Below are 25,903 nucleotides of genomic sequence, written 5' to 3'. Positions count from 1 at the left end.
GTATATCAATACTACTTTTTTTTGCTGCAAACGTAAATCATTTAAAATGGTGAACATTTGTCTGTTATTCTTTTATTTTTGTGGACATTTGTCTTGTGAAGATGTCATGAAATCAGTCGAACACATTAGTAACTTAGCAAAATGCTATGCTAGCCAGGGCCGGATAAAAACTTCACAGGCCCCTGGGCTTAGAGTGTTCCAGGGGCCCCCTTCCTCACGCCAACATTGTAAAAACTGTGAATGATACACTGTGAAACAACATTTCTAACATCTCTCAGACAGTGGTGCCAATAGTAATACACTAGACACTGTGGTGTAACTATCTGGCTTTTATGTACATTTTGTTTCATGTCCAAAATGCTGGTATATGCCCTACGTAGGCTCCACACATAGACTGTATATAGAGATGGATGGAGCCTCCGTGACATCACCCATAGGTTTCTGAAGAGCTGAATTGAAGCTCGGTGGGCGGTTCCTACCATTGCCATCTTGCCAGGGGCATGCGTGTCGTCTCACTCGGAAAATACAAATATGGGCAGAGGTGAAGCTGAGAGAGGGAGCTGTGAGCGTCATGGTGGATGATTGACATCGAGCGAACTCCGAGCTTTCTGTAGCTAAGAGCTAACCGAGCGAACTCGGAGATAACAGGTGCTAACCAGCTAACTGAGGTAAGCGGGCTAAAGCTAATTCACGTTGTCAACCGGCTAAATACCGCAGTTGTTTTACGTTCTTCTGACTTGAAGCGGAGATCGGGTACCTGTCAATCAAAAGGACACGCCCCAAATATGTCGAACTTCGAGATTAAATTACTTTTAAACGGGCGAGTTGGAAAAAAATTCACTCCCCCCACAGTTCTCATGAAGGTAAACCTGACCTATTAAACCTAAAATGGATTTTTGTACCAGGTTGTAAACATTTTTATTTCTGCTGTGAAGTTGGCCTTTTTAACATGGAAGTCTATGGGGATTTGCTCTGTTTTGGAGCCCCTAGTGGATGAGAGGGAAACTGCAGTTTCATGCACTTCCGCATAGGCTTCACTTTTAACCGCTGGAGGTTGCTGCTTGGCTCCACATGGGCCCCAAGTGGGCGTGGGCCCCTGGGTCTCTGCCCCTAATGCAAATTGGATAATCCAGCCTTGATGCTAGCATATAGATAGAATTTAAAATGTAAAACGTGTCTATGTAATCTATGTAAATTAACCTATTTTTGCAGCTAGAAATAGATATATTTTGCCTGCCTTATTTATTTAAAAGAGTTGTTTAGGTTATGTTTACATTTCAGAAACAAAGATGGCGGCCTGTTGTTGTGCTTCACTGGACTTTAAGTTAATGAAAAAGATTTTCTAATGAAAAAGAGGGCAGTTTCCTCTGGGCGAAAGTTAATAAATATGCGCCATGTACAGTAAAATTATTAATCATGCTTCAAGGATTGTGTAAATATCTATATTATTTGTTTATTTTATGTAAATTTTAAGGGTAGTCACTTTTTACATTAATAGAAATGCTGCATTTGTTGGCATCGTTTGCCTCGATACTTGATTACATTGCAATAACCTCCAAACAATAATTAATATAAACTAATTCTAAATCAAACTTGTGATTGCTATGCAAAGTAAGCAGTAATGGAGAAGCTAAATGCAGGGGGAGCCAACGCAACGTGATTCATTACAACTACTGAATTCCCAGCCAGGCAGCTCCAGGGGAGTGTGGATTTTCCGGACTGCACCGGAAGGCAGCGTGAGTTCAGCACAACAACCAGCAGGAGCAGTCAAGAGTTGAGCTCAGTGGAGAGCAAAGCACCGCTTCCTGGATGGAGACAAAACGCTGAAGCGGAGCTCTCTGGCCTGAAAGGAGCGAACCGGGAGCTTTGGGCATGTTTTTCCCCTCCTTGGCTCATCTCAGTGGGTATGAGAGGAAGGTGGCGTGGGGGCAGCTGCAGTGACCATAGGCGCTGATAGCAGGTTATTCCAGAGACTATCGCCTCATGTGTCCATGCCTCAGAAATAAGAAGCACTGCGGCTGCGGATCTGGACTCTCCTACAACACCCAGTGGTCCACACATAAGGTAGGTCTCCCACTGTGGAGCCTTTGTTCCTTCACTAAAGCTGTCTGTGAAACAAGTGTCACACAGTGAACGTGTCAGTTTCAGTTTTGACCTACAGTATGCGAAAGTGCAACCTTGAAGAGGATGCAGATGTGTCATATTTCTTGTGTGGCTGCACAAGAAAAAAAAAATACTGGAACGTGCATTTATTGCAGGATTACAGAATATAAGTTTATACAAAAAAATAAATAAATAAATAACAAAAAACAGCAAAATCCCTTTAAACAACGCTGTTTGTGTGCTCCTTTCAGTTGTTTTATTATAATATGTTCATGTTTTACTATGTTATTGGGCTTAGGGGGGAGGACAGGGAGAGAATGCAGCTGTATAAATGAATTCTGCCTCACACTCACGCACACACTCCCAGCTGCCTCCCTCCACAGCACAGTGGCATTCTGTGTAAAAGCAGCAGCAGCTTTTTCACCAGGCAGATCTGTCCCCCTCCCATCCTCGCCTCACCGGTCAACAATGATGCTTTGATCCCCACCCTTCCTCACCCCTCCTCCGTCAAGATCTAGATCTGAGAAGACTGCTAATCACCATTTCACACCTAAACAGAAAGTGTTCACACACAAGGGCCTTTTGGTGAACCAATTGGAGCAAAATCTCACGTTTGAATGTGGGTTTTGTGTGGGTAAAGGGGAACATTCAGATTTTTTTAAGGCCTCTGCAGACAGAGATGCTTTTGATTGGAAGTATTCTGGGTGGAAACACTCCTGAAGCAGTTTTCTCTCAGACCTATATCTGACATCTTTGATTGAGTTCCTGTTTCATTATGCATTACTGCCTTATACTTGTCACATTACAAGAGGCCCCGATCTGTTGTTACATGGCTTCCCAGCTAATTTCTAGATGAACTTTGGAGTTGCTCCCAGACAAAAGCCTCACTGTGTTATTAAAGATCACATTAGGGAAGGTAGCGGAGAAGAAGGCTGTTATTTTCCCATGAGAGACCACAGGCTTGGTTATGTGCTCAGGCAGGACAGGACAAGCTGTGGGATGACGACTGCAGCCAGATCAGCTCATCTGTCTGAAAGTAGAGCGTGAGGATCGACTATGACTGTGCAGAAATGTCAGTACGTGTCACTCCACCAGCAGCAATCTGCATGCAAACTGATGCTGATCAATAGCACATAATAAAATGGAGCAATGAGAAAAATTTAGGACAGTAGCTTGTGGCGGCGGCCGCCGTATCGATGGAACTGCTTCAGAGTTTCCTGCCAACTTTAACTCCGCACTGAGACGAAGAACATTGTGTGGGGTAATGTGTGATTTCAGCAGCCACTCGGGCTGCACAGTGTGTTTTCAACGGCACTGTTTCCTGTGTGACCCCATTTTGTGTCCAACCAGCGTTATCCGCAGGATTAAAATCAAATCCCAGATTACAGACATATTTCTCAAGCTTTTTGGGATCGGAAACCAAATTTTCAGAGGTTTTGTGATTGTAGTTCCATTTAACACCAGATGGATTTCGATCAACCCGTGACATCAACCTGTATTATACACCCCATGAATAATGGCAGATAATTACACTAATATACCTCATTTATTCACACAGTTTGGATATGCTCATGTATATCTGCTCTATATTCCTTATTTCCGCCTCTACATTTTGTTTTAAGCAAGAATGATGTGTCAGTCATCCATCAAGCCTCGCTGACAGATTGAATGAGGAACTTTTTGGTTATTTGGTAAACACGGATGTTGGACTGTGACCAATACATGGAAAAAAAACAACAGAGGAGGATTTTGTAGAGCAGTGAAATCATCAGAGTTGGCAAACCAGTTATTAGAAGGAGCAACAGTTTCCAGAAACAACCAGCATGGGTATGTGAAGAGGAAACAAACTGTAACGTGTCCAAACACTCAGAAGCCTTATTTCTGCTTTTAGGAAGATGGAGGCTGTAGATCTTCTGCATCGTCAGCTGAAGGCATAGAAGCTGCCTGATTCCTCTGTCTTTTCCCGCCTGCCTGCCTTGTCTCATCATGGCCAACAAGAGTCCAACACTGAGCCGGGAAGCCCTGGATTCGGTGACGCCAGAGCTTGGTGCCGACCCCCAGACTGGACCTGAGATCTACTGCAAACTGTGCCTCAGTAAGCAGCCAACAGCAGCAACCAGGGAGCTGCAGAGCTGCAAGTGCATGTACTGCACGGCGGTAAGTAGGATCAACATGCATTTAATCAACATGTATAGTCATTGATTTGTAAAATTTTACATGTATATATATATATATATATATATATATATATATATATATATATATATATATATATATATATATATATATATATAGATAGATAGATATAGATATAGATATAGATATATATAGATAGATATAGATATAGATATATATATAGATATAGATATAGATATAGATATATATATAGATATAGATATAGATATATATATATAGATATATATATATAGATATATATATATATAGATATAGATATATATATATATAGATATAGATATAGATATAGATATATATATATATATATATATATAGATATAGATATATATAGATATAGATATAGATATATATATATATAGATATATATATATATATAGATATAGATATATATATATAGATATAGATATATATATATATATAGATATAGATATATATATATATATATATATATATATATATATATATATATATATTTATATATATATATATATATATATATATATATATATATATATTTATATACATATATATAGATATAGATATATATATATTTATATACATATATATAGATATATTTATATACATATGAAAGGGAGAGAGATTATGGAATTATAACTAAGTAATACTAATATATTTATAAAAATCTAAATAAATGTAATTAATATGAATAAATTAGTATTACTTATAACTAAGTAATACTAATTTATTTATAAAATCTAAATAAATGTAATATGAATAAATGAACCCTTTAAAGCATCATGTCTACTACAGTGGACCTATTTAAAGGCTGTTTTAAAGGACGGACATTAAGAGAGTCACCCAACACGCTGCCACTCACTGAAGAATTAACAAATCTAGTATCAAAACACAGTAACCAGGTTTACCTCAGTAATAAACAGGACAAGAAAATTATACTAGTCAATTTTTATAGAATATTTCTCTTATATAAATATGACAATATATAATTTTATAAGTATTTTTGTGGAATAGATAAAATAAAAAACTAAATAAGAAGTTGAATAATATTAAAGGCAAGGAAAAACAGCCTTGTACATATCTGTAGAAGTAAAATACTGCATGTAAAAAATGTGCTTATTTTTAATAATTCATGCATCTGATGGTTAAATTACAAGTAAACACAATTGAAAATTCATTTCATTAGTTATTTTGAATTTTCTGTTAAGAAAAAATATATTATACAAAATAATATGCAAATAAAATACATAAAAACTTCTAAAACGTTGATGTAATCAGGCGTTGCGTTGCTTGTGCTGCGTAGGCAGCAGGGATTTCATTAAAATATTCCAATACCAGACTCTGGGGTTATTTAGGAAGCTGACAAACATTTACCTGGAATAAGATTCTCTTGGTTATTGCAGCATTAAATGCTGTTTTAGGTCAAAAAAAAAAAAAAAAAAAAAAGTCCTGTGAGAGTTAAATTTAGCCTTCCCTTTTCCAGCTTAGTGAAATGAAGTGGTTTCAACACTGGGCCACCTCGCCCTCATATTTACTCTTTAAATTGCACTTGGAATTTTTGTGCTCTTCTCCAGCTTTTCATAATTTCTGAACCACCTCCCGGGTTTCAGTTTCAGAGCCGTTGGGTGTGACAGCAGCTCTAAGTTTAGAAACAGAGCTGTGTGATTTATTACAGGTCCGCCTGGCATATCAAACCCTGGATTCCAGATAGTGGCGGGCATGTGTTAATCTCAGGCCCAACTTGTCAGCACCGCACGCACAAGGTCACACAGATAAAACACACCAACACACACAAGGCTGGAAACTTGACTGAGTAAACAGTCTTTATCTGGGTTGTATGAATGTGAAATACTGTTTGGGTTTTGTCTTACCAGTTCTGCACAGTAAGCAAGAACACACACAGCGAGCTCGTTTGCACACGTCAAACTTCTTCTTCTACAGAAAAGTGATATTTAAATGTCTTCTTTCTTCCTCAAAACTGTTCGCCTTTATGCAATACTCACTCAGTTCCTCCTTTTTTCTACATGTCATAGTTGAGGAAACACACACGACTTCTTACGTGTGAGTGCCGATAAGAAATTTGTCGTAAGCCAGTTGATGTGTTGCATAAACGGCATGACGTTTGTGACATCGTAGTCTTACCGATGCATGAAATATCATATCTAATGTTGCTGTTTTGTTCTCCCCCCTGCAGTGTTTGCAGCAGTATGTCCAGCTGGCCATCATGGAGGGTGGAGGGGCGCCCATCACCTGCCCAGATATGGCTTGCCAGAAGAGTGGTGTGCTGACAGAAGCGGAGGTACGCCCCGTTTAAAACCGGGAAAAAAAAAAAGTTGCATTTATGTGAAGTCTGCAGTTTCCTTTTGCTCGTGGGACATTCCTGGAATTTTTGAGTTTGCCGTTTCAGCCGGTTTGTTCCCGCTCTTGCGTGCTGTAACCACACATCTGAGGAAGCGAGAAGCCGGCATGTTTTTAATCTATGTGGATATGAAGCGATTAGTGACTTCACACAGGAATGTGGCACCTGCTCACCGATTTAAAAAAAAAACAAAAAAAAACAGCAAAAACCAGTTTCTGCAACCTGAACCAGACCTCATTAAGGCAGATTATGTGGGAATAAGATGCTTGTCTTGTGTTTGTTCATATGAAGCACATGTTAGGTGTATTTAACAGTCACTCTGAGTGTGTTATTCCCATCTGGCTTTTAGCTGAATGTCATGAAAGCATGTTGTATTCAACGCTGTGTTTGGGAAATAATGCTGTTGCTAGGTGACCCAGCTTTTTCCAGTATCAGTGTATTCACAGTATTCACTGTCCACACCAAGAATCTTTCCGTTTCTCTCAGTGGTTCAAATGATATTATAGCTTTCATGTATCTGAATGTCTAAAACTGCAAATGAAATGAGGTGTGTGTGTTTGCAGCTAGCTGGTCTGGCTGCAGCGGGTCAGGTGGAGCTGTACCGGCGTTTGAAGTTTGAGAGAGGTAAGTATTGTTGCATTCCTGTCCTGATCGCCCCTGATAGGCACTGACCTATTTCATGTTGCACAAACAACCCTACCGAGTGTTTACGCTCACGTGTCTGGGATATCATGCTGCCCTTTTTTTCCTCTCTTTTTTCTCCTCCTGTTCTGTTCTGACCTTGAGGCGCAGCTTTATAACAACTAAAACCTGCAGAACGTTATGAGCAGGCATCCATGTTAGCCTCTCAGACAGAATTACCCTCAGCGCTGTTAGGTGGTGGAAATGTTTACGGTGGAACACAATGAGCTTTGTTAGATGTCGCAACAGTCTTCTGCTGACATTTGCAAACTGAGGTTTCTTTGCAACCAACGATTGTAAACCACTTCAACTGTTCTTGTTTACTGGAGGCATAAATCAGGACTCTCATGTTATTGGAAGTATAAAGAAGTTCAGAGTACAGGCTGAGCTGTTTCCCTCCTGTTATGACTCATAATGAAAGTATGCGCTCATCTGAGTCAGCATGCGGTGGCTGATATTCTGTCGTGTTGTTGTTTTGGTTGTGACAAGTTGGATTTGATTCGTTTTCATCATTCACGATGCGGCTCGTGTTCTTAGCCGACCTGTAAGCCTTCACATCGATGATCAGCCTGTAAAACCACTGGGATCAAAGTCCTTCTGGTCCTCGTCCTTCCTTGTGATGTCTCTGCTGTGATCGACGTCATGAAGGATTTTGAACAGAGATATGCTGTTTGTTGGATGTAAATATTGCTGCCATGTTGGCCAGGTGGGGGCCTCAACACTTAATGCATTAAAGACTGTGAAGGCAGGTCTACGTACATGATTAAATTTAACATTTTAAAATGTTTAGGCCTTTAAAAAGACCAGAAAGCTCTGTATGATGTAAAAAACTTCCATTAAATAATAAGAACTGTAATTTTAGTTTTCTTTACTTTGTATAAGCTCATTTTTTAACAATGTTGTGTCATTTTCTTTATATTCTTGGAAATGAACACGACATTTTCTGTGGGATTGTGCAGCGTTTGAGTGACGTAGGACATCAAAATAAACTACAGATATGATTAACAGAAATATCTGTAACAGATGAACTCAGACTACAGATTCATGTCAGGATCTTTGTGAAATTCTGTGGATCTTTCTGGAGATGGTATCCATGTTGATGCTGTAAACAGACAGAAGTATGCAGATGGGTATTGATAGCTGCAGACAGATGTATCAGCAGTGTCTGTTCAGCATTATGTCCAGCTGTATTTGCAGCAAAAACAAGTGACTGGTTGGGTTTCCAAGTTAGAAATAAAGTGATTTTTTTTCAGTGTTGTCAGAAGACTAATGCAGCAGCAGCAGCGGCAGTGATGCAAGTCCTGCAAACAGGAAGCTGGACACGATCTGATAAACTGAAATGTCTGCACAGGCACTAATCTTTTCCTTTTCCGATATCATTTCCTTTAAAGAAAAAAGGTTCAGCTGACTTTCTGAGAAGCTTTTTTGTTGTTAAATCCATTAAAATGAACAAAGTCTGGCGTTTACAGTTTAATTCAATTCAGCTTTATTTGTGTAGCGCCGGTCACGACCGTCATGTAGAGGCACTTTACCAGACACTCTCATACAGAACAGTTCATTCTTGTCTCATTATAATACAATTAAAATAAAACTATCATGTAATCCACATTAGTCCAGTTTATTAGAACCGTGTTCAAATAAACCAATTCATAAAAATAATTACATTGCTAAGGAGGCCAGCAGTTGCATCGACTCTTCTCTGTCATCCTGAGATGCACGAAGGCGATAGTAGAGAGGAGAAACTCCCTCTTAACAGGAAGGAACCGTCTGCCTGGACCGGCTGGAGGTGGAGAGGATGAGACGGGGTCAACGCCACCACAGATCTTATGTAGAGACACCTGAGGAAAAGGAGAAGTTAATCATGTCTATATGGAGATAAGAAGTAAAGAGAGAGAAATGGAGGGAAGTGCAGAGTGCATGATGGGACGTTTCCCAGCAGCCTCGGCTTTTAGCTGCAGAACTAAAGGGATGGACAGGCGTCACCGAGCTCGTTCTACCTGTAACCTAAAGGACGTCTGCCTTTTGGACGTGGGATCTGGTTCCACAGAGACGAGTCTGCCTCCCAGCCTGCTTCTGGGCAGGTTCACATCAGTCTTTTTGATTCAAATCCGAGTCCGTTTGCTCAGAAAGTCCGGTTCGTTTGGGGATATGTGAACACGCCACACAAAGTCTGATTCGGATCGATGGCGTTAAGGGTCCTCTGCCTCGTCTGGTGTTCACACTGCTTCCGTTGTTTCAGTGTATTTCTGCAGGATACTTGCATAAGACACAATAAAAACCCAAAACAGGAACCGTTTGTCGCTATGTTTAGTTCGTAACTTAAAGAAACAGAGTTTTCCTCTTCACGTGTGTCTTGTTCTCTCTTTTGCTAAATACCAGTACAGCGCCACCTTTGGTGGGAACGGGGATATATTACTCTAATGGTTTGGCTTGTTTGACCAAAGTGCAGCGTGAACATGATCTCGGTCCACATGGATACACCCCCCTACAGCTGAACCGAGTCCCCAATCGGACCGAGTCTAGCGGACTGTCCTGATGTGAACGCAGCCTTTATTCCTCCAGGAACCAGAAGAAAACCTGCAGTTTGCTCTGATGGGAAAACATGCAGCTGTGAGATCTGCTGCTAAAAGCTTTACGGCTGAGGAAGAACTTAAAATAAATGAAACCGAAGACGAGATAAAACTGGAGAAATGTGATCTCTGCTGGTAATCCTCATCAGTCACTGCAGCATTTTGGGTCAGCTGGAGGCTTTTTGTACGTCTCATCAAACTGAACGTGGGAATAATGTGGATATTTATCTACATGAATGATGTGAACATGCAAGCGTGTGGATGTCAGCACCTGGCTCTGAGCCACAGCCTGCTGGACAGGATCTACCGGAGCGGCTTGCTGGGATTTTGTTTACTTTAATGGTTTTGTGTGTGTATGTGTGTGTACGTGTGTGTTGTTGCTTGAGTTAAACGTCAGAAGGAAAATATGAAAATCTTCTCAGTTTGACTGTGACAGTTTAGAGACGATCATCTGCAGGTCGAAGTTACTGAAAGTAGATTTCTATCACCTTTAAAGCTGAATTAAATCCTTTTTTATTATTTTTTTTTAGATAAATTAAAAACTGTTGTTGAGTGAATTTTCACACATTTGTCTCTACGCATCCACAGAAGTGAAGCTTGACCCCAGTAAAGCCTGGTGCCCGGTGCTTGAATGCCAGGCGGTCTGCAGCGTGCAGCCGAGCACCGAGGGCCGACCCGCCGCCGTGCCCTGCCCCACCTGTCACACCATCTTCTGCTCCAGCTGCAGGGCTCCTTGGCTAGACGGCCACATCTGCCCTGAGCGCCAGTCCATGATCTCACCCTCGCCCTCTCACGAAAGCAGGTCAGTCAGTCAGACAGACGTTGGCTTTGGTCGGCTGCCCACCGCCTGCAGCCATGGGGCCACGCTTTGAAAACGACACGGCTAAAAGCAGGACAGGAGTGTTATTTCAGGCTGCAGAGGGACCCGAACGGCTCTGCTGGAAACACACTTAGAAACACACAATGATGCCAAAGAATAAAAGTATTTGATTCAGATTAATTTTAATATCTCTATTATGTGTAAAAATGGCCTGACTTGCCCTTTAAATAGATTATTTAAGTGATGTGCAGGTCCTCGCCTCCCCGTGGCGATCTGTGCTGAATAATAACTTTATATCAAGATTAATAGCTCATTATTTCACAACACAGGCCTCATTGTACAGCTCAGTTAGTCTGCTGCTGCAAGCTGCGGCTCTGCTACATTTACTCCTGTCATCAGGGAGTCGCAGAGTTATGTTGGAATTCCACTGTCTCTGTGCCAAAGGGGGGGGGGGGGGGGGGGGGGAGGAGGCGGCCGGTGGGCACCGAGCAAGTTGGTTCACAGTGCAGCAGGAGTCCGAGCGCTGCATTGAAGCAGTGGATGATGCAGAAGGGATGTTTTAAGCACGTCCATCCATCTTTTCTTAACCGCTTAGTTCAGTTCAGGGTTGCGTGATTCGCTGGGCGAGAGGCGGGCACGCCCTGGAGAGGTCGCCAGTCCATCGCAGCGCCCTTTTCAACCACATAGTATTAGTTTATTTTCCTTTTGCAGGTTTTTTTCTCCCATGTTTCGATACATTGTAACAGCTGGTGTCTCATTTGTTTGGTTTCACATCTTCAGTCTCATTGTAGTAAAAAAAACAAACAAACATCGCTTTTCCCTTGAGTTGTTGCATCTGACCTTGCTGTGTCCCTCTCTTATACATCCCCCCCCCCCCAAAAAATAATAAACCCATCTAAAAAGTGAGTCCTGGCCCTTCACTTTGCTGCTAAATAAAGATTCCACACATCGTCTGGAGACTCCCAACACGCTCCCATTAACCTCCTTCACTGTGTGTCCTCCTCCTGCTCTGACAGCGGCACCGACCTGTCCATCAAGCAGTGTCCCATGTGCGGGGTCTACATAGAGAGGAACCAGGGCTGCGCACAGATGCTGTGCAAGAGCTGCAAACACACTTTCTGCTGGTACTGTCTGCAGAATCTGGACGTGAGTCTCTCATCAAACTCACAGATGAGTGAGAAAAACACTGCAACTGCGCAGCCCAGCCAGCTGACGTGTGGTTGTTTCTGTGCAGGGCGACATCTTCCTGAGGCATTATGATAAGGGACCGTGCAGGAACAAGCTGGGACACTCCAGGGCCTCGGTTATGTGGAACAGAACTCAGGTGAGACAGCTTCAGCCTGGATTGGCTGCTTAAGTTTGCAGATTTCATCTCAGCGCTTCTGCAAAGTGGAAATAAAACAAATAAAACTTCCATGACGCACTTTTCCACTTTCATGTAGAAATGAAGAAGTGCGCAACTCGGCTGTCATTTACCACTGCTAATGGGAAACATTTATCCTCCTGCCATTCACCAGCTTCGGGTTTAGACCTGCCAGTCTGTGCAGTTTGTTTTCGCCGCAGAAATCCGTTATCAGACTTAAAACTGAGCTAATCCCAGCACTTATCTCGAATTCCTTCGCCGCCGTGACGTCATCCATCCAACAAGAAGATTACAGTCGGCCGCCAAACCTACTTTGTTTGTGTTTTTCCTGCTTTAAAGCCATTTTTTTCCACCTGATTGCTGTGAAATTTGCCCTGAACCTCCTGACATTGCCTCGGCAGTCGTGCTCTAAGTGTCTGCAAGTACAACACGGTTATTTGCTGAACAACTCATGTTCCACTCGGTCACACCCTTTGCTCAACGCGTCCTTGTCAGTTTGCTTCCAGTTCCTGTAGCCAGAAAGTTTCTGAGCTGCCTCGAAGCCCTTCTGTTGTGCCTTTACATGCTGTGTTGGTGCAACACACGTTCTGTTTGGAGTGTACTGAACCTCGTCTAATTTTAGGCTGAACACAATGTGAGACGTGACTTTCCTGAGCCTTGATATGAACACCAACATGATGTGGACGTGTGAATATGACACCAGTCTGTGATAAACATGTCACCTTCCCCTGTCGGTAGAAATTAAACACTGCTCTGGCAGAACACCGTGAGCCAGTAGGAGGAGAGCTAAACCAGTTGCTGACTAAGAAATGAAGATTTACCGGCACAAAAACCAGTTGTACTGGTTAGGGTGGCATCAAGTTGCTCCAGAGTGAGTTTTACTTGACTTTAAGAAGGACTGGGTTCACTGAAAGACATTTATAGACAAATAAAAGGTAAATAAATAAAGTAATAATAGATAAATGAATATTCCTGCTTTAGTTTTCAACTGTTTTCCCTCCTTAATATTTTATGTTTTAGTTAAAGATTTTGTCATTATTAATAATTTATTCACTATATTTATTATTTTATTTTTATATTTATATATGCTTTGCATCTTCTCATTATTTTATTACTTTATATATATGTATATATATAGTGTGTGTGTGTGTGTGTGTGTGTGTGTGTGTGTATTTTATTCTCATTTTACTATTTCTTTTTTAAAATAACTTTTAATTAGTTGTTTTGGATTAATTTATTTCTGTATAATTCTGTCTCCTCTTAGCTTATCTTTATCTTTGTTTTTATTTTATTTTATCTTATCTTAACCTTAATGTTCAGTTTTAAAGATGTATTTATCTACTTTATTTAACATTTCATCCATCTATTTATATCTGCTTTGTACCTTCTCATTATTTTCTTACTTTTATATATATTTTATTTTAATTTTACTATTACTTTTTTAAAAATGATTTTCAATTAGTTGTTAATGGATTAATTTATTTCTGAATAATTGTGTTTTATTTTATATTATTTTACAAATGACAAAGCCTGAGTTTATCTGTGTGCATTAAGAGGTTTAATCTTTCATAACTGTGTTTTCAGCATTGGGACTACATTACCCATAATCCTACTGGTGTTGTTCTACAATCTGCTTGCAGGATTTTTCCATAAATGCCTCCCCAACGACAACAGCCCTCTATACAACCTGAGACTGTCTTTCAGCCTGGACCTTTCTGACTCTGTGTGCTTTTGCAGGTGGTGGGCATCTTGGTGGGAGTCAGCGTCATCGTCCTGGTGACGTCTCCGCTCCTCCTGCTGGCTTCACCCTGCATCCTGTGCTGCGTGTGCAAACCCTGCAGCAGGAAGAAAAAGAAGAAGAAGAAGAAAAGGAAGACGGACTTCAACCAGCCAGACTCCAGCACGTCATAGCGGCTCCTCCCCCAGGATTACTCCCTTGTCAACACAGAAGCTGAACTTGTGGAGTATTGTTTGTTTCTCAGCCGACCGGAGCCCCTCAAGCGGGTCCCCAGAATCAACAAGAACACTTATATCGAAACACTCAAAGAGAAACTTGTTCAGAAATCACTTTAGAATGAAAACCTGATCCTGTGGAAGTGTAAATACGTAGCAAGCCGATGAAAATTCCTCACCTGGCTGCATTTATTTTCAGAGACATAACAGGCTGAACCTGAAAGCCACGGCTGTGTGTGTTCCTGGAGAGGACACACCCCCACGAGCACACACATCCTGTTCAAAGTGCAACGCCACCTTCATGTGCCAAACGTCATGATGCCAAACCAGAGATGTCAGGTGCTCAAGTGCCTCGCTCTACAGTGCCAGGGGCTTGGCTCGGTTTCTTTTGCCTTCCATTCTATCTTTATCTTATGCAAAACAAATAAATAAATAAAGCATTATGAGAATGGACATCCATCAGGATCCCACAGGGCTGGAAAACCCTCAACAATGCAAAGCATTTGTTGCTTGTGGAAGAAGGCAAACGGCATCTTGTGTGCACTTTATAATCTGTACTTACATGAAACATGATAGGGCTTCAATGTGCACAGAGGACTCTTCTGCAAATGTGTGTTGTTTCCAACTGGTGTGTGTTTCAGACCAAAGGCTGTAAAGGATAACGTGTGCTTTTCTAAAGTGTGTTAATGTGTATTTATGGATTATGTGTGTATGGTATAATTTCTGTGTTTCAGCATCAGATATTTTCTAAATGCGCCATATTGAATTAAAATAAACAGAATTTGTTCAACATGCATCAGCTGGAGACAATTCTCATTAGAGAAAAGGGGAGCAGAAAACCAACACTGCTGAACATATTACCTTTTTTTTTTTTAAATTTCTTTTTATTACAGTGAAATTAAGTAATAAAACTGCCATTTAAGTGATCTAAAATCCTTTAAATTTTTTAGTGTGACCACCACAAATAGGGCTAGTGTTATTTGAAAGGGGATATTTTGTCCTTATTAACTAAGAGGATGGTAAATTAAACAGATACATGAGGCTTAAGATCAGAATTTGTTGTTGTAAATGTGAATGGAAGTAACTTGACCTAAATCTATGATGAAAAATGATTACAGGCTGGTGGAAAAGTGCCTTAAAGTGATCAATTTGGAATTGATCAGTTCCTGCTCGACCTGTTTATAAAGGGGTTTGGCGACACCTTGTGGCGACCGACAGAACTGCACCATCTGTCGTGCACCAGCCGGGAGGACGTGCGTGGGTTTTTTTTTTCTTTCTTTCTTTCCAACAATCTGCTGCAAGAACCGGCCAAGTTTTTTGTTTTAATCAAGAAATGGCAGCTAAAGAAGAATTCTTTGCAGGTAAATGCGCAAACAGCAAACGTCCTACACTATCCGACGTGTGTTTGTTTATGTACACACGGCTGACAGAAAGTTTGTTTGTGCAGCGAACGACGAAGTGATTAGATTTGTTTGCCAAACCCAGCACATGACAAGCTATCTTGGTACAGAAAAACGCAGTTTATACCCTGATTACACGTTTAAAAGACTGCAAAGTCCTTTGCTTTCGCGTGATCCTCTTTAGAGACATTTTGTTCCCATGTCTGTTTCACTGCATGTGACACCGAGACGTTCATGTGGGTTGAATTTGTCTTTCTAATAAAAATATATGACACAGGCATTCCCAGGATCCAGTATAAACCAGGTGCTGGGCCCAAAGATGTCATGTGCTTCAAGCACTACAATGCAGGAGAGGTAGGTGTGGCTGCAACAACACACACAGCAGCCATGTGTCATACATGAAGAAACCCCAAAGTTTGACCTTCATCTGTTTTTATCCTTCTGTGAAGCAGTATTTCAGCTGTGGAGCTGCATTTCCCAGTTATAGGAGAAAATACTGATGCTGAGCTAAATAGAGGAGATCCACCTTGCTTGTACCTGGTTATACCCAGAAATGGATTCATTCTTGGTGTCATAGATCCAGGAAGGATCTGTAGGAAACATTCCTCAGGGATGTTGCTCCATGTTGACATGAAGCATCATGATGAGAATCTCCCGTTCCACCACATCCCAAAGCTGCTCTGCTGGACTGAGATCTGGTGACTGTGGAGGCCGTTGGAGGACAGTGAACTCATCATCATGGTGGAGATGATGTGAGCTTTGTGACATGGTGCATCATCCTGCTGGAAGTTTCCATCAGAAGATGCTACACTGTGCTCAGAAAGGGATGGACATGGTCAGCAGCAGGGATGTGAATCTGACAACAACTCACCATTCAATTCGATCCTGATTTTTTTTTTGACTGATGATTCGATTCAGAATTGATTCTCAATTCAAACAGATTTTTTATTAATAATTATTACACTTCAGTAACAAAAGATGTGAATTCCCCAAGTAACTTTATTCTTCTATCAGCTATAAAAAACTGAGAAACTATTCGGGCCGATTTGATTTAAATTGCGAAAAGCACAAAACTTATTTTGCTCACCATTTTTCTCTATTTTAACCAGGAAAAAACAACACAGTTGCCAGACTATCATTCTGCCGCTATAATGCCCAAGAAGACAAGTAAAAAGATCAATAAAAACAATAAAAATGACCAAAAAAAGTTATAGATTATTTTTATTTATTTGAAAAAAATTCTTTTCACAAAAATGTCTTTTTTTTTAATTTTATTTATTTATTTATTTTTTTAAGATTGTGAAGCAAAAAAAGTCCAGATTTTTATTTTTATTTTTTTTAATTTAATTTTTTTTTTTTTTAAATTGATTCCCCACCTCTAGTCAGCACCAATACTCAGGTAGGCTGTGCTGGTCAAATCATGTCATGTTGGTACTCAGGGGCCCAAAGTGGGACAAGAAAACCCCCCCCTCCACCATTCCACCAGCAGCAGCCTGAAGCGTTGCTCCAAGGTCGGATAGATCCATGTTTTCACAATGTTTCGACCAATACCTGGATAAAACTCTGTAAGATGGGAGATGGGTGTGTGTGAAAATCCCAGCAGATCACGTTTAAAGTTAAATCCTCTTCTTTCCTCGTCATGAAGCTCAGTTTGAACGTTAACAAGTTGACCGCGTCTACAAGACTAAATGTACCGAGTTGCTGCCACGTGATTGGCTGATTTAGACATTTCTAAATAAACAGGTGGGCCTCATAAAGTGGCATATGAGTGTGGTTATCTGCCTGTGTTTATGTCACCATGTTGCTCTGTGTAGGTGCTGATGGGGAGGACGATGGAGGACTGGCTGAGATTCTCTGTCTGTTACTGGCATTCCTTCTGTGGAACTGGTACTATAACAGCTGAACTCACACAGGAGAGGACAAACACATAATCAGTCTATCTTAAAGGGAAAAAAAACTCATGTCAGAAATCTCCTTTCAGTTTATTTTTCCGTTTCCTCCTGCAGGTGCTGATCCTTTCGGGTTTCCAACCATCCACCGGACCTGGAACGAAGGTGCTCCCATGGAGTCGGCCAAGAAGCGACTCCGTGCGGCGTTTGAGTTCTTCACCAAGCTTGGTGTGAGGAAATTAACCTGAATTTAACTTCCTATACAGCAGTGGTGTAGTGGTCCTTCAAGAAGTGGGTATACTATCAATGTTTTAAAAAAAACAGACCAAAAAGTAGACCAGAAAAACACTGTTTCAGCAAAAGTGACGTGTAAGACCACTCTGTTTACGGTATTTTATCCCAGAGATCTGTCAGTATATTGTCACATAATTTCTGCTCTTTAAAGGGAGGAAGAGTTCTGAAATGACTAAACCAATACTGGCACACAGACTAGTGAAAGACAGGCTCATAGACACATATATATATATACATATATATATATATATATATATATATATATATATATATATATATATATATATATATATACCGTAGCTACATGTGTAGGGATGTTTGTAACTGTAAAAGGAGCATCACAGGGTTTAGAAGTGAGTAAACTCAATGCTGACTGAAAAAGAAGCGGGTATTCTCCATAAACCCGCGTATACCCCGGACTACACCACTGCTGTGTAAAAAGCTGACGCCAACCCTCGTTCCTTTATGAACAGCAGAAAAACAGCTGCTGCATTAAAACATAGAAAATCTGAAGGAAACAGAATATAAAAGGTAAAAACGAAGCACGTACAGGTCTAACAAGCTTGAAAGTGAATATTTGGTCTCGGCAGCTTTGTTTTTCTGCACAGCCTGGATGCTCTCAGGCTTTGAGCTTTCTCATCATGCCATGTACGTCATCATCTCATGTACGTCTTCTTGTGGAATAGTTCTCCAGGACTTTCCAAAGGTCTCCTTCCGTTCCCTGTCCAGATGTTCCCAGATAGATTAACATAATGGAAACAATCAATCAAAGTTTATTTATATAGCACTTTTCATACAAAAGTAGCACAAAGTGCTTTACAAAATAAAAAGCAAGAATAAAACAAGGTTAAAAACCCGCCTTCACATAGAATTTACCATAAGTCTAACACATACACTCACTTTTCCACACACACTTGTATAGATAAGACACATAAAACACTTTCATCAAACCAATCTTAGGGAGCCATATGGGCACACTAAAAAATAAAAAAGTAAATAATTTAAAGGACAATCATATGAGAAAAGTTTAAAAATAGAACTAATTAAAAACTTTAATTAAAAAGAGTTAAATTAGTTAAACTACAGATTAATCTAATAGACAAGGTTTTTTGTACAGCACCTTTCCTGTACAAGACAATAGAACGTGCTTTACATGACATATTAAAAGCTTTACAGATGGTGTAAAGCATAAAAAAAAGCATAAAAGACAACACAAATAGCAAAATTACAATAAAATCAAATTCTATTAAAACAATTAAAAGTTGCTGTGCAGCTTTCATGCATGAGAAAATAATTTCTGGATTTAAAAGTGCCCACAGATTTAAAACACCGACAGTTTATGTAAAAGTAATATGATAAATAAATTTAAACTTAATGCGCAACAACCTGCATTAAACCAGTAAAAACAAAACATCATCACGAACAAGCATCATCCTGACATCTGATTGGCTGCTATGATCATGTGACTCAGAGGGAATCGACTGCTGCTGGGTGCTTTTATCCTGCCTCTTGGCAGTGAAAACACGTTGCATGTTTTCTATCAAGCCTCTGATATTTTGATTGGCAGATACCGATGCGGTCCATAACCTGAGCTCTGGGGAGGATCCATCCCACCGTCACACCAGTTGCTACTGATCTGCAGCCCAGTTCTCGCGTCATGTGACACCAGTCTCCGTTCCTTAAGAATGGCTTCTTGACAGACACGTTTCCATGGAGACCAGTACATGGATCAAACAAAGGTCCAGATGCATTTCTCAGGTCCCGTCAGGTCTATACTGTGTGTTTTGTAAGGATGTCGCCGTTAGATACCGGTAACCTGCTGTAAACTTCAGTTTTTTTAGGCCTGGTACTTCCTCTTCCTTCCTCCACTTGTCCAGTTTCACCGTCTTTTAAGGTCACCCTGCACACCATATGCCAGGAGTTATCTTGTTGATGGAAAAGTATTCCATGTCGGTCCACCTGTTATCTTTTGGCATATTTCATACAAACGACAAAAGAAATCGGAACAAATGATGTTTTTGCAAATGGGCTGCTGGTAATGAGTAAGAAAGCCGAATAATACAGATAAAAATAAAAGTTTTTTTATTAACCTCATCGCTGGTATTTCCTTCCAGTTGGAGCTTTTTACACTGAAATGATCCATTGGTCAGCGTTGAGGCAGACACAACCATCAGATTCAGGCACTGGACTGAAAATGAGTTAACAGCTGCTGACATAGAGATAAAAATTTCCTTCAAGATGTCTGAGAACTATCGTTCAGGATCATGTTAAAGTGACTCTTAAAACAAAATGTAAAGGTTTGTTTAAGGCTCTGCACGGCTGTTTACTGCACATTATCACAATCACTGAATAATGTCTTCATATCTCTTTGCTTTTTTTCTTGCACAGGTCAAGTATTACACGTTTCACGACAGGTGAGTGACTTTAACTCATGTTGCTTTCAGCTCGACAGACGGAAAAGCACTTGATGTTAAAAGATTACTGGTGGGGGTGTAAGAAGACAGTAATATATGGAAATATTGCAGTATTTTGTGTGACAATATTATCAATATTCAAAAGCAATGTATTGATTTTTATCAAACAATTGATCTTTACTAATGAGGCAGATTTTTATTTCTTTATTCATAAATTTATTCTGCAGTGAAATGTAAATCCTCGGCTCTTATTCAGTAAGTTGATGTAAATCATGCAGCAGCGTTCAGTCTTTACTTCTAGTAAAGAAAAATCATAATATGTTTTCCTGCTTATCCTTGTGACAAAGTGGGTGAGATGCCACCATTTCTCACTCCTGTTTGTTTGTGTTTTGCTTTTTTATTTGAGTAAAGTTTAAAATGCACAACAACGTGTTAAAATAAAGACTCAGACCTATAGTAGTACATCTGTTTAATATTTTGTTTAGTTATTTAAATATTTTCTTTTATTGTGCTTACCTTGAGCTCCGGGACCACAGGGAGGAAACGCTGTTCAATTCCTGTATTTATAGAGTATTTATAGAGTTTTTGTGATGTCACTGGACTGAATGTATGAGGAGGAGTTTTATTGTGTTTCAGGAAATGTTTTAACTATTTCCCTTTTGGTTTTTATTGTACCTGATGTCAGTGGATGGGGAACTGTTTAGAGGATTATGTACAGTTACAGGGGAGGAATGATTTTATGACTATTTAGTAGGGCTGTGACGATATGCTTTTGTCTTGATTCAATTCCGATTTTTTTGGTGCCGATTCGATTTAAATTGCGATTCTTACAATTCTTCGATGTTACCGATTTTTGTCGATTAAAAACAAAATAAATGTACAAATTTTTTTTTTTTTTTTTTTTTGCTCGTCATTTTTCTTGATTTCACTCAGGAAAAAACAACAAAGTAGCCAGATCATCATGCTGCTGCTTTAATTCCCAAGAAGATAAGTAAAAAGATCAATAAAAACAACAAAAATGACAAAAATTTTTTATCATGGATTTTTTTTTTTGAAAAAAATTTTTTTAAACAATTTTTTAAATAAAAAAATAGATTTTAAAATTGTGAAGCAAAAAAAATCCTGATTTTTTATTTATTTTTTTTTAAAATTTATTTATTTATTTATTTTTTATTTTCCCACCCCTACTATTTAGTGTGCGTACCTGGTAGGTGCCAGGGGCAGCCGTTTTGGTATTAGGATGTGAGGGTATTTAAGGCGAGCATTTTCTCTGACGGTGAGACTGAGATTGATGCAGCTGGGTGCTTGTTAGATTACTTCCGGCAGATTTGACTTCAGTCATATTTAGCTGGTAGAAGGTAATTGTTGAGTTATATTATTCTTCTTTCATGATTTTTGAGTTGTTTTGGTTGCAACATGCACCGCTGTACAATAAATATTCATCTACTGCCATCTGTTAGCCAGTCTGGCTGCACAACCGACAACAATCCTGATATATCCCAATATATCGGATTGGTGGCCTGCGTTGTGATACATATTGAATCATCAGATTTTTGCTGATTCGCACCTTTCTGCTAAAAAAAAAAAAGTAACTTTAAATATTATATTTTAAATGATTTTATAGAGTAAAATGTTTTTATGAAGTGTCAGACCATCAGGCAGCTGCAGCTCAGTCTGCACCTCATCCTCCATCCTGCGGATGTTTATGATTGTCCTGCTTCATACACTCATTTTCTCCTCACAGAGATATGTCTCCGGAGGGCTCCAGCCTGGAGGAGACCAACAGGAACCTGGACGAAATCACGGACCTGGCTCTCCAGCTGCAGAACCAGACTGGAGTCAAGGTGCTGTGGATCACCTGCAACCTCTTTGCTCATTCAAGGTGAATATTTGAACTTTAAACCAGAGTTAAGGCTGTAGGTTTCTGCTTCTTTACACGTTGGGCAACACTTAGAAAGCAGGACGGTGAAAAAGATCTGACATTTTACCTGCAAAATGTACCCGACAGGTACATGAACGGCGCAGCCACCAACCCAGACTGCCATGTCCTGGCTTACGCCGGCGCTCAGGTGAAGAAGGGTTTGGACATTGCCAAGAAGCTGGGAGCAGAAAACTTTGGTAGAAACACGTAGAGCACGCCATTGTTCTTCTGAAAACCTTCCCCAGTCCCCGTAATCAGCTGACCCTTTGACTCCTCAGTGTTTTGGGGCGGCAGAGAAGGTTTCCTGTCCATCCTAAACACCGACGTGGCTGCTGAACTGAAACACATGGCCAACTTCTTCCGAATGGCTGTCAGTAAGTGAGCGTAGGAAGGTTTAACTCCGCCTCGTGTCCATACGGTTCACCTTCACGTCTGAAACTTCTCGTCTCCAGATTACAAAGAGAAGATTGGGTTGAGATGTCAGTTTCTCATCGAGCCCAAGCCGAAGGAGCCCTGCAAGCACCAGTACGACTACGGTGAGCCACAAGCACCTACATCCCTCTCTGGTGGTGCTGGAAACATTTAACTGGTTTTTCTTCCTGTTTTAGATGCTCTGAGTGTTATTTGCTTCTTAAAGCACTACGGCTTGGAGAGCCACTTCAAGCTGAACATCGAGCCCAACCACACCACCCTGGCAGGACACTCGTATGAACACGATGTCGTCATGGCTTCTGCGTAAGGCGTCATGCTTCATACAGAAATTTAATTTAATGATGGTTTTACATGCTTTTTAAAAACATCATTACTTACTGGAGGACAGTTTTGGCATGCTGGGATCAGTCGATTCAAACACCGGCTCTCCTGACCTGGGGTGGGACACGGATCAGTTCCCCATGGACATCAGGAACACCACCTTGGTCATGAAGGTGAATTAATCCGATTTCCTTTCAGCCGTATTTTTGTTGTTTTAAACTGCTGATGTACGCCGATCAGCTACAACGTAACAATTCAATTCAAATTTATTTCTATAGCGTCAAATCACGGCAATGCCATCTCAAGACGCTTTACAGACAGGAAAAAAAAACAGAATGAAAGCCAATTCATAATAGCCTATATAAGGAAACCAACAGATTGAGTTGGAGGATCCACTGGCGACACTGGCGACAGTGGGAAGGAAAAAACTCCCTTTTAACAGGAAGGAAACCTCCGGCAGAACCCGGCTCAGGACAGGCAGCCATCTGCCTCTGCTGTGTGGGGGGAAGAGGACAGAAAGACAACAGACAACAGGAACTGCTACTCCCGGCCAGGGAGACCTGCTGAGACAGGAGACATACATGTTAATGATGCAACACTGTTATTGGTGGGGGGGGATAAAAGAGAGATAAAGAGAAAAAGAAAGAAGCTCAGTGTATCAGGAAATGTCCCTCAGCAGTCTAAACCTATAGCAGCATAACTAAGGGATGCTGCTCCAGGTAACGACGAGGATAAGCAGGAAAATCTGGGAATCTTGTAAGTTAGCACTTAGCCTCACCTTTCTATGAACATGCTTGTTAAGGATTTGGACGAACGCCGTTAGATGAAAATTCATGACAGATGAAATTCATGATAAATCCTGTAATGTTTCTGTTTCTTAGCTTTGTTGCTACAAGTGTTTGGTGTAAACAAACCCTCGCCTGCTGAAACACACCTGACATACATCAGACTCAATCAGCAGAGCTTGACATCAAACGCTACACACAAGTCTGATAATTACCCATTGATCTGAGTCAAGTGTGTTGCAGCAGGGAAACTCAGAACACTTGCAGGACTGCGGCCCTCCCCCGCCCACCCCTGGTCTAGATTCTTCGTAGGAGCCCAGACCATGTCATAAGTGGTAAAAACTGCTGGAACCTCCTGGTGAATGAAACAAAAACGTCACTAAAGTTTCTGCAAACTTAACGAGTAAAACGAGAAAACCACTGCGACTTTTCTGGCCTTTATGAGCTTTAAATTATCCAGAGTAGCAGCAGCGAGCTGAGGAAGACTCCTACAACCAGAGTAAAACCATTTAATAGTTTGACTCGGCTTGTTTTGGTCTCTGTGAAAACATCGCAAACATATTTTTGTATAATCCCTGCCTCTTACTTACCTCGTTATGCCTTCACAAGGAACCTTGAAGTAACCGCGATCAGTTCCACAGTGTGAAAAACACAACCGTGAAGAGTTTTCCAGCTTTTGAGAACATGTTCACCATGTATTCTCTGGTCTTTTGTGAGCCAGGTCGACTTCCACTTCTTGTAACACAACTAGAAAGGCAGATGTGACATGCACATGCTAACATGTTAGCATCCAGCAGAGCAGCATCTCACTAATTCAAGTCCAGTATGAGCTGCTTTAAGCTCTGGGTTTGGTCCAAACCAGTATGCCACACCGAGCTCATTGTAGATGCTGATGTTCTTAATAAGGCTAAACTATAATCACAAGTGGCTCCCCTTCATAGAACACATTATCCACAGATGCGCTGTTGAAATCTGATCATTTAAGTAACTAATGAACAATTAAGGTTTAACTGGTCAGAAAGGAGCTTGACATTAATGCTTTTGGCTCAGGCAGCAGATGAGAGGAGAGATAATGGAGTCCAGTTGTTCCTTAGTGTCTGATCTACTCGCAGACCATCGTGGAACAAGGCGGCCTGCAGCCGGGGGGCCTGAACTTTGATGCAAAGGTGCGCAGAGAGTCTACAGACCTGGAAGACCTGTTCATCGCTCACATCGGAGCCATGGATGCCTTCGCAAGAGGCCTCAGGAACGCTGTTCGCATCATTGAGGACGGAGTCGTCGCCGGCATGGTGAAGGTGTGTTTACTGTTCACCTGGTGCTTTTGAAGTTTCTCGCACTGTTCTGCGTAAACGTCTCGGTTGATCTAACGTCAAACAGGATCGATACTCCAGCTTTGGTTGCGGCCTGGGGCAGCAGGTGGAGAGTGGCTGTGCTACGCTGGAGGAGATGGAGGTAAGGTGCCGGATTCCTCCACTCAGAGGAAGGAAACTAAATGAGAAAGCAGTTTAGTTATACAGTAAATGAGTGAGACAGGATGTCTCCAAAGTGATTTTTTTTTTTATGATCCCAGGATTTTATCAAGCAAAATGGTGAACCGAGAGCAACATCTGGGAAGCAAGAGAAATATGAATCCATCTTTAATCATTATATCTAAAAAGTCTTTAACTTTAGACCTGCTGTAGCTGGTTGATGAATCTCCACCTGGAGGACTAATTGGTCTAGACATATACTTTATCACTATAAAAGTTATTTATTAGTCATGTTAGAATAAAACTTTTCAGTAACCATGTAAGCTAACAGATTAAATGACTGCAGACTGTATCAGGATGTGTTTGTAGAGCTCTGACCTCCTTATCTGGTTTCATTCGTCAGAGTTCTTCATGTTTTTTCAGTGTAATAAAGCTTGATGAGTGATAGTGTCTGCTGGCAGCTTATGCAGTTTGTTGTTTCTTTTACAGTTTGTTTTCATACACATGACAAGTTGCATTTATTTAATGATAAAAAAAAGTGTTAAATGATAAAAAAAAAAAAAAAAAACAGATTAGTTTATTTGCACTCTGTAAAAGATGTCAAGGTTAAGAGATGTTTTTTATTTTAGCTGTGAGACTGAACTTGAAGCTCGCGAACACCAGCCTGGTCTCTTTATCTATTGAGCCGATCAGAGGATTTTTCATACACTGACACGTGTGACACCTGGACTCTATGCCATGATACTGGTTTTACTGGTTCATTTTTTTCTAGACCTTATGACTAATACTACCAGGCTTGATTAGCAGCCTCCTTATTCCTGTCAGAAAACTGGCTCTGATTTGAAAAATGGACAGATTACAGATTGTGTGTGTCTGCGTCGGGCCCGGTGTAGGCACTGAGTCACACAGTCCAATTAATTTCAAACATATTCATAAGGTGATCCATATTAATCCAAC

At 40.6% G+C, this 25,903-nt stretch overlaps 2 protein-coding genes across 2 annotated transcripts; both read left to right on the top strand.

Annotated features, from left to right (window-relative positions):
* The first annotated feature begins 1,796 nt into the window (after positions 1 to 1,796).
* Positions 1,797 to 14,808, top strand: rnf144b (ring finger protein 144B). The gene is made up of 8 exons (XM_079240346.1): positions 1,797 to 2,064; positions 3,995 to 4,260; positions 6,470 to 6,574; positions 7,198 to 7,258; positions 10,474 to 10,687; positions 11,722 to 11,851; positions 11,940 to 12,029; positions 13,806 to 14,808. The coding sequence occupies exons 2-8, from the start codon at positions 4,090 to 4,092 to the stop codon at positions 13,977 to 13,979; spliced, it is 945 nt and encodes a 314-aa protein (XP_079096472.1). The 5' UTR covers positions 1,797 to 2,064; positions 3,995 to 4,089; the 3' UTR covers positions 13,980 to 14,808.
* A 441-nt stretch (positions 14,809 to 15,249) lies between these two features.
* LOC306755675 (xylose isomerase-like) lies at positions 15,250 to 25,411 on the top strand. Its single transcript, XM_079240166.1, has 14 exons — positions 15,250 to 15,382; positions 15,699 to 15,775; positions 17,236 to 17,308; positions 17,428 to 17,540; positions 19,993 to 20,018; positions 21,763 to 21,900; positions 22,027 to 22,136; positions 22,218 to 22,313; positions 22,392 to 22,475; positions 22,548 to 22,674; positions 22,760 to 22,865; positions 24,590 to 24,772; positions 24,855 to 24,929; positions 25,048 to 25,411. Exons 1-14 carry the CDS (start codon positions 15,355 to 15,357, stop codon positions 25,129 to 25,131), a joined length of 1,320 nt encoding a protein of 439 aa, XP_079096292.1. The 5' UTR covers positions 15,250 to 15,354; the 3' UTR covers positions 25,132 to 25,411.
* Positions 25,412 to 25,903: the final 492 nt, after the last annotated feature.

Source organism: Telmatherina bonti (genome assembly GCF_933228915.1).
Source record: "Telmatherina bonti genome assembly, chromosome: 5".
In the NCBI taxonomy this organism is placed as follows: domain Eukaryota; kingdom Metazoa; phylum Chordata; class Actinopteri; order Atheriniformes; family Telmatherinidae; genus Telmatherina; species Telmatherina bonti.
This window is presented reverse-complemented; position numbering and strand designations above follow the sequence as displayed.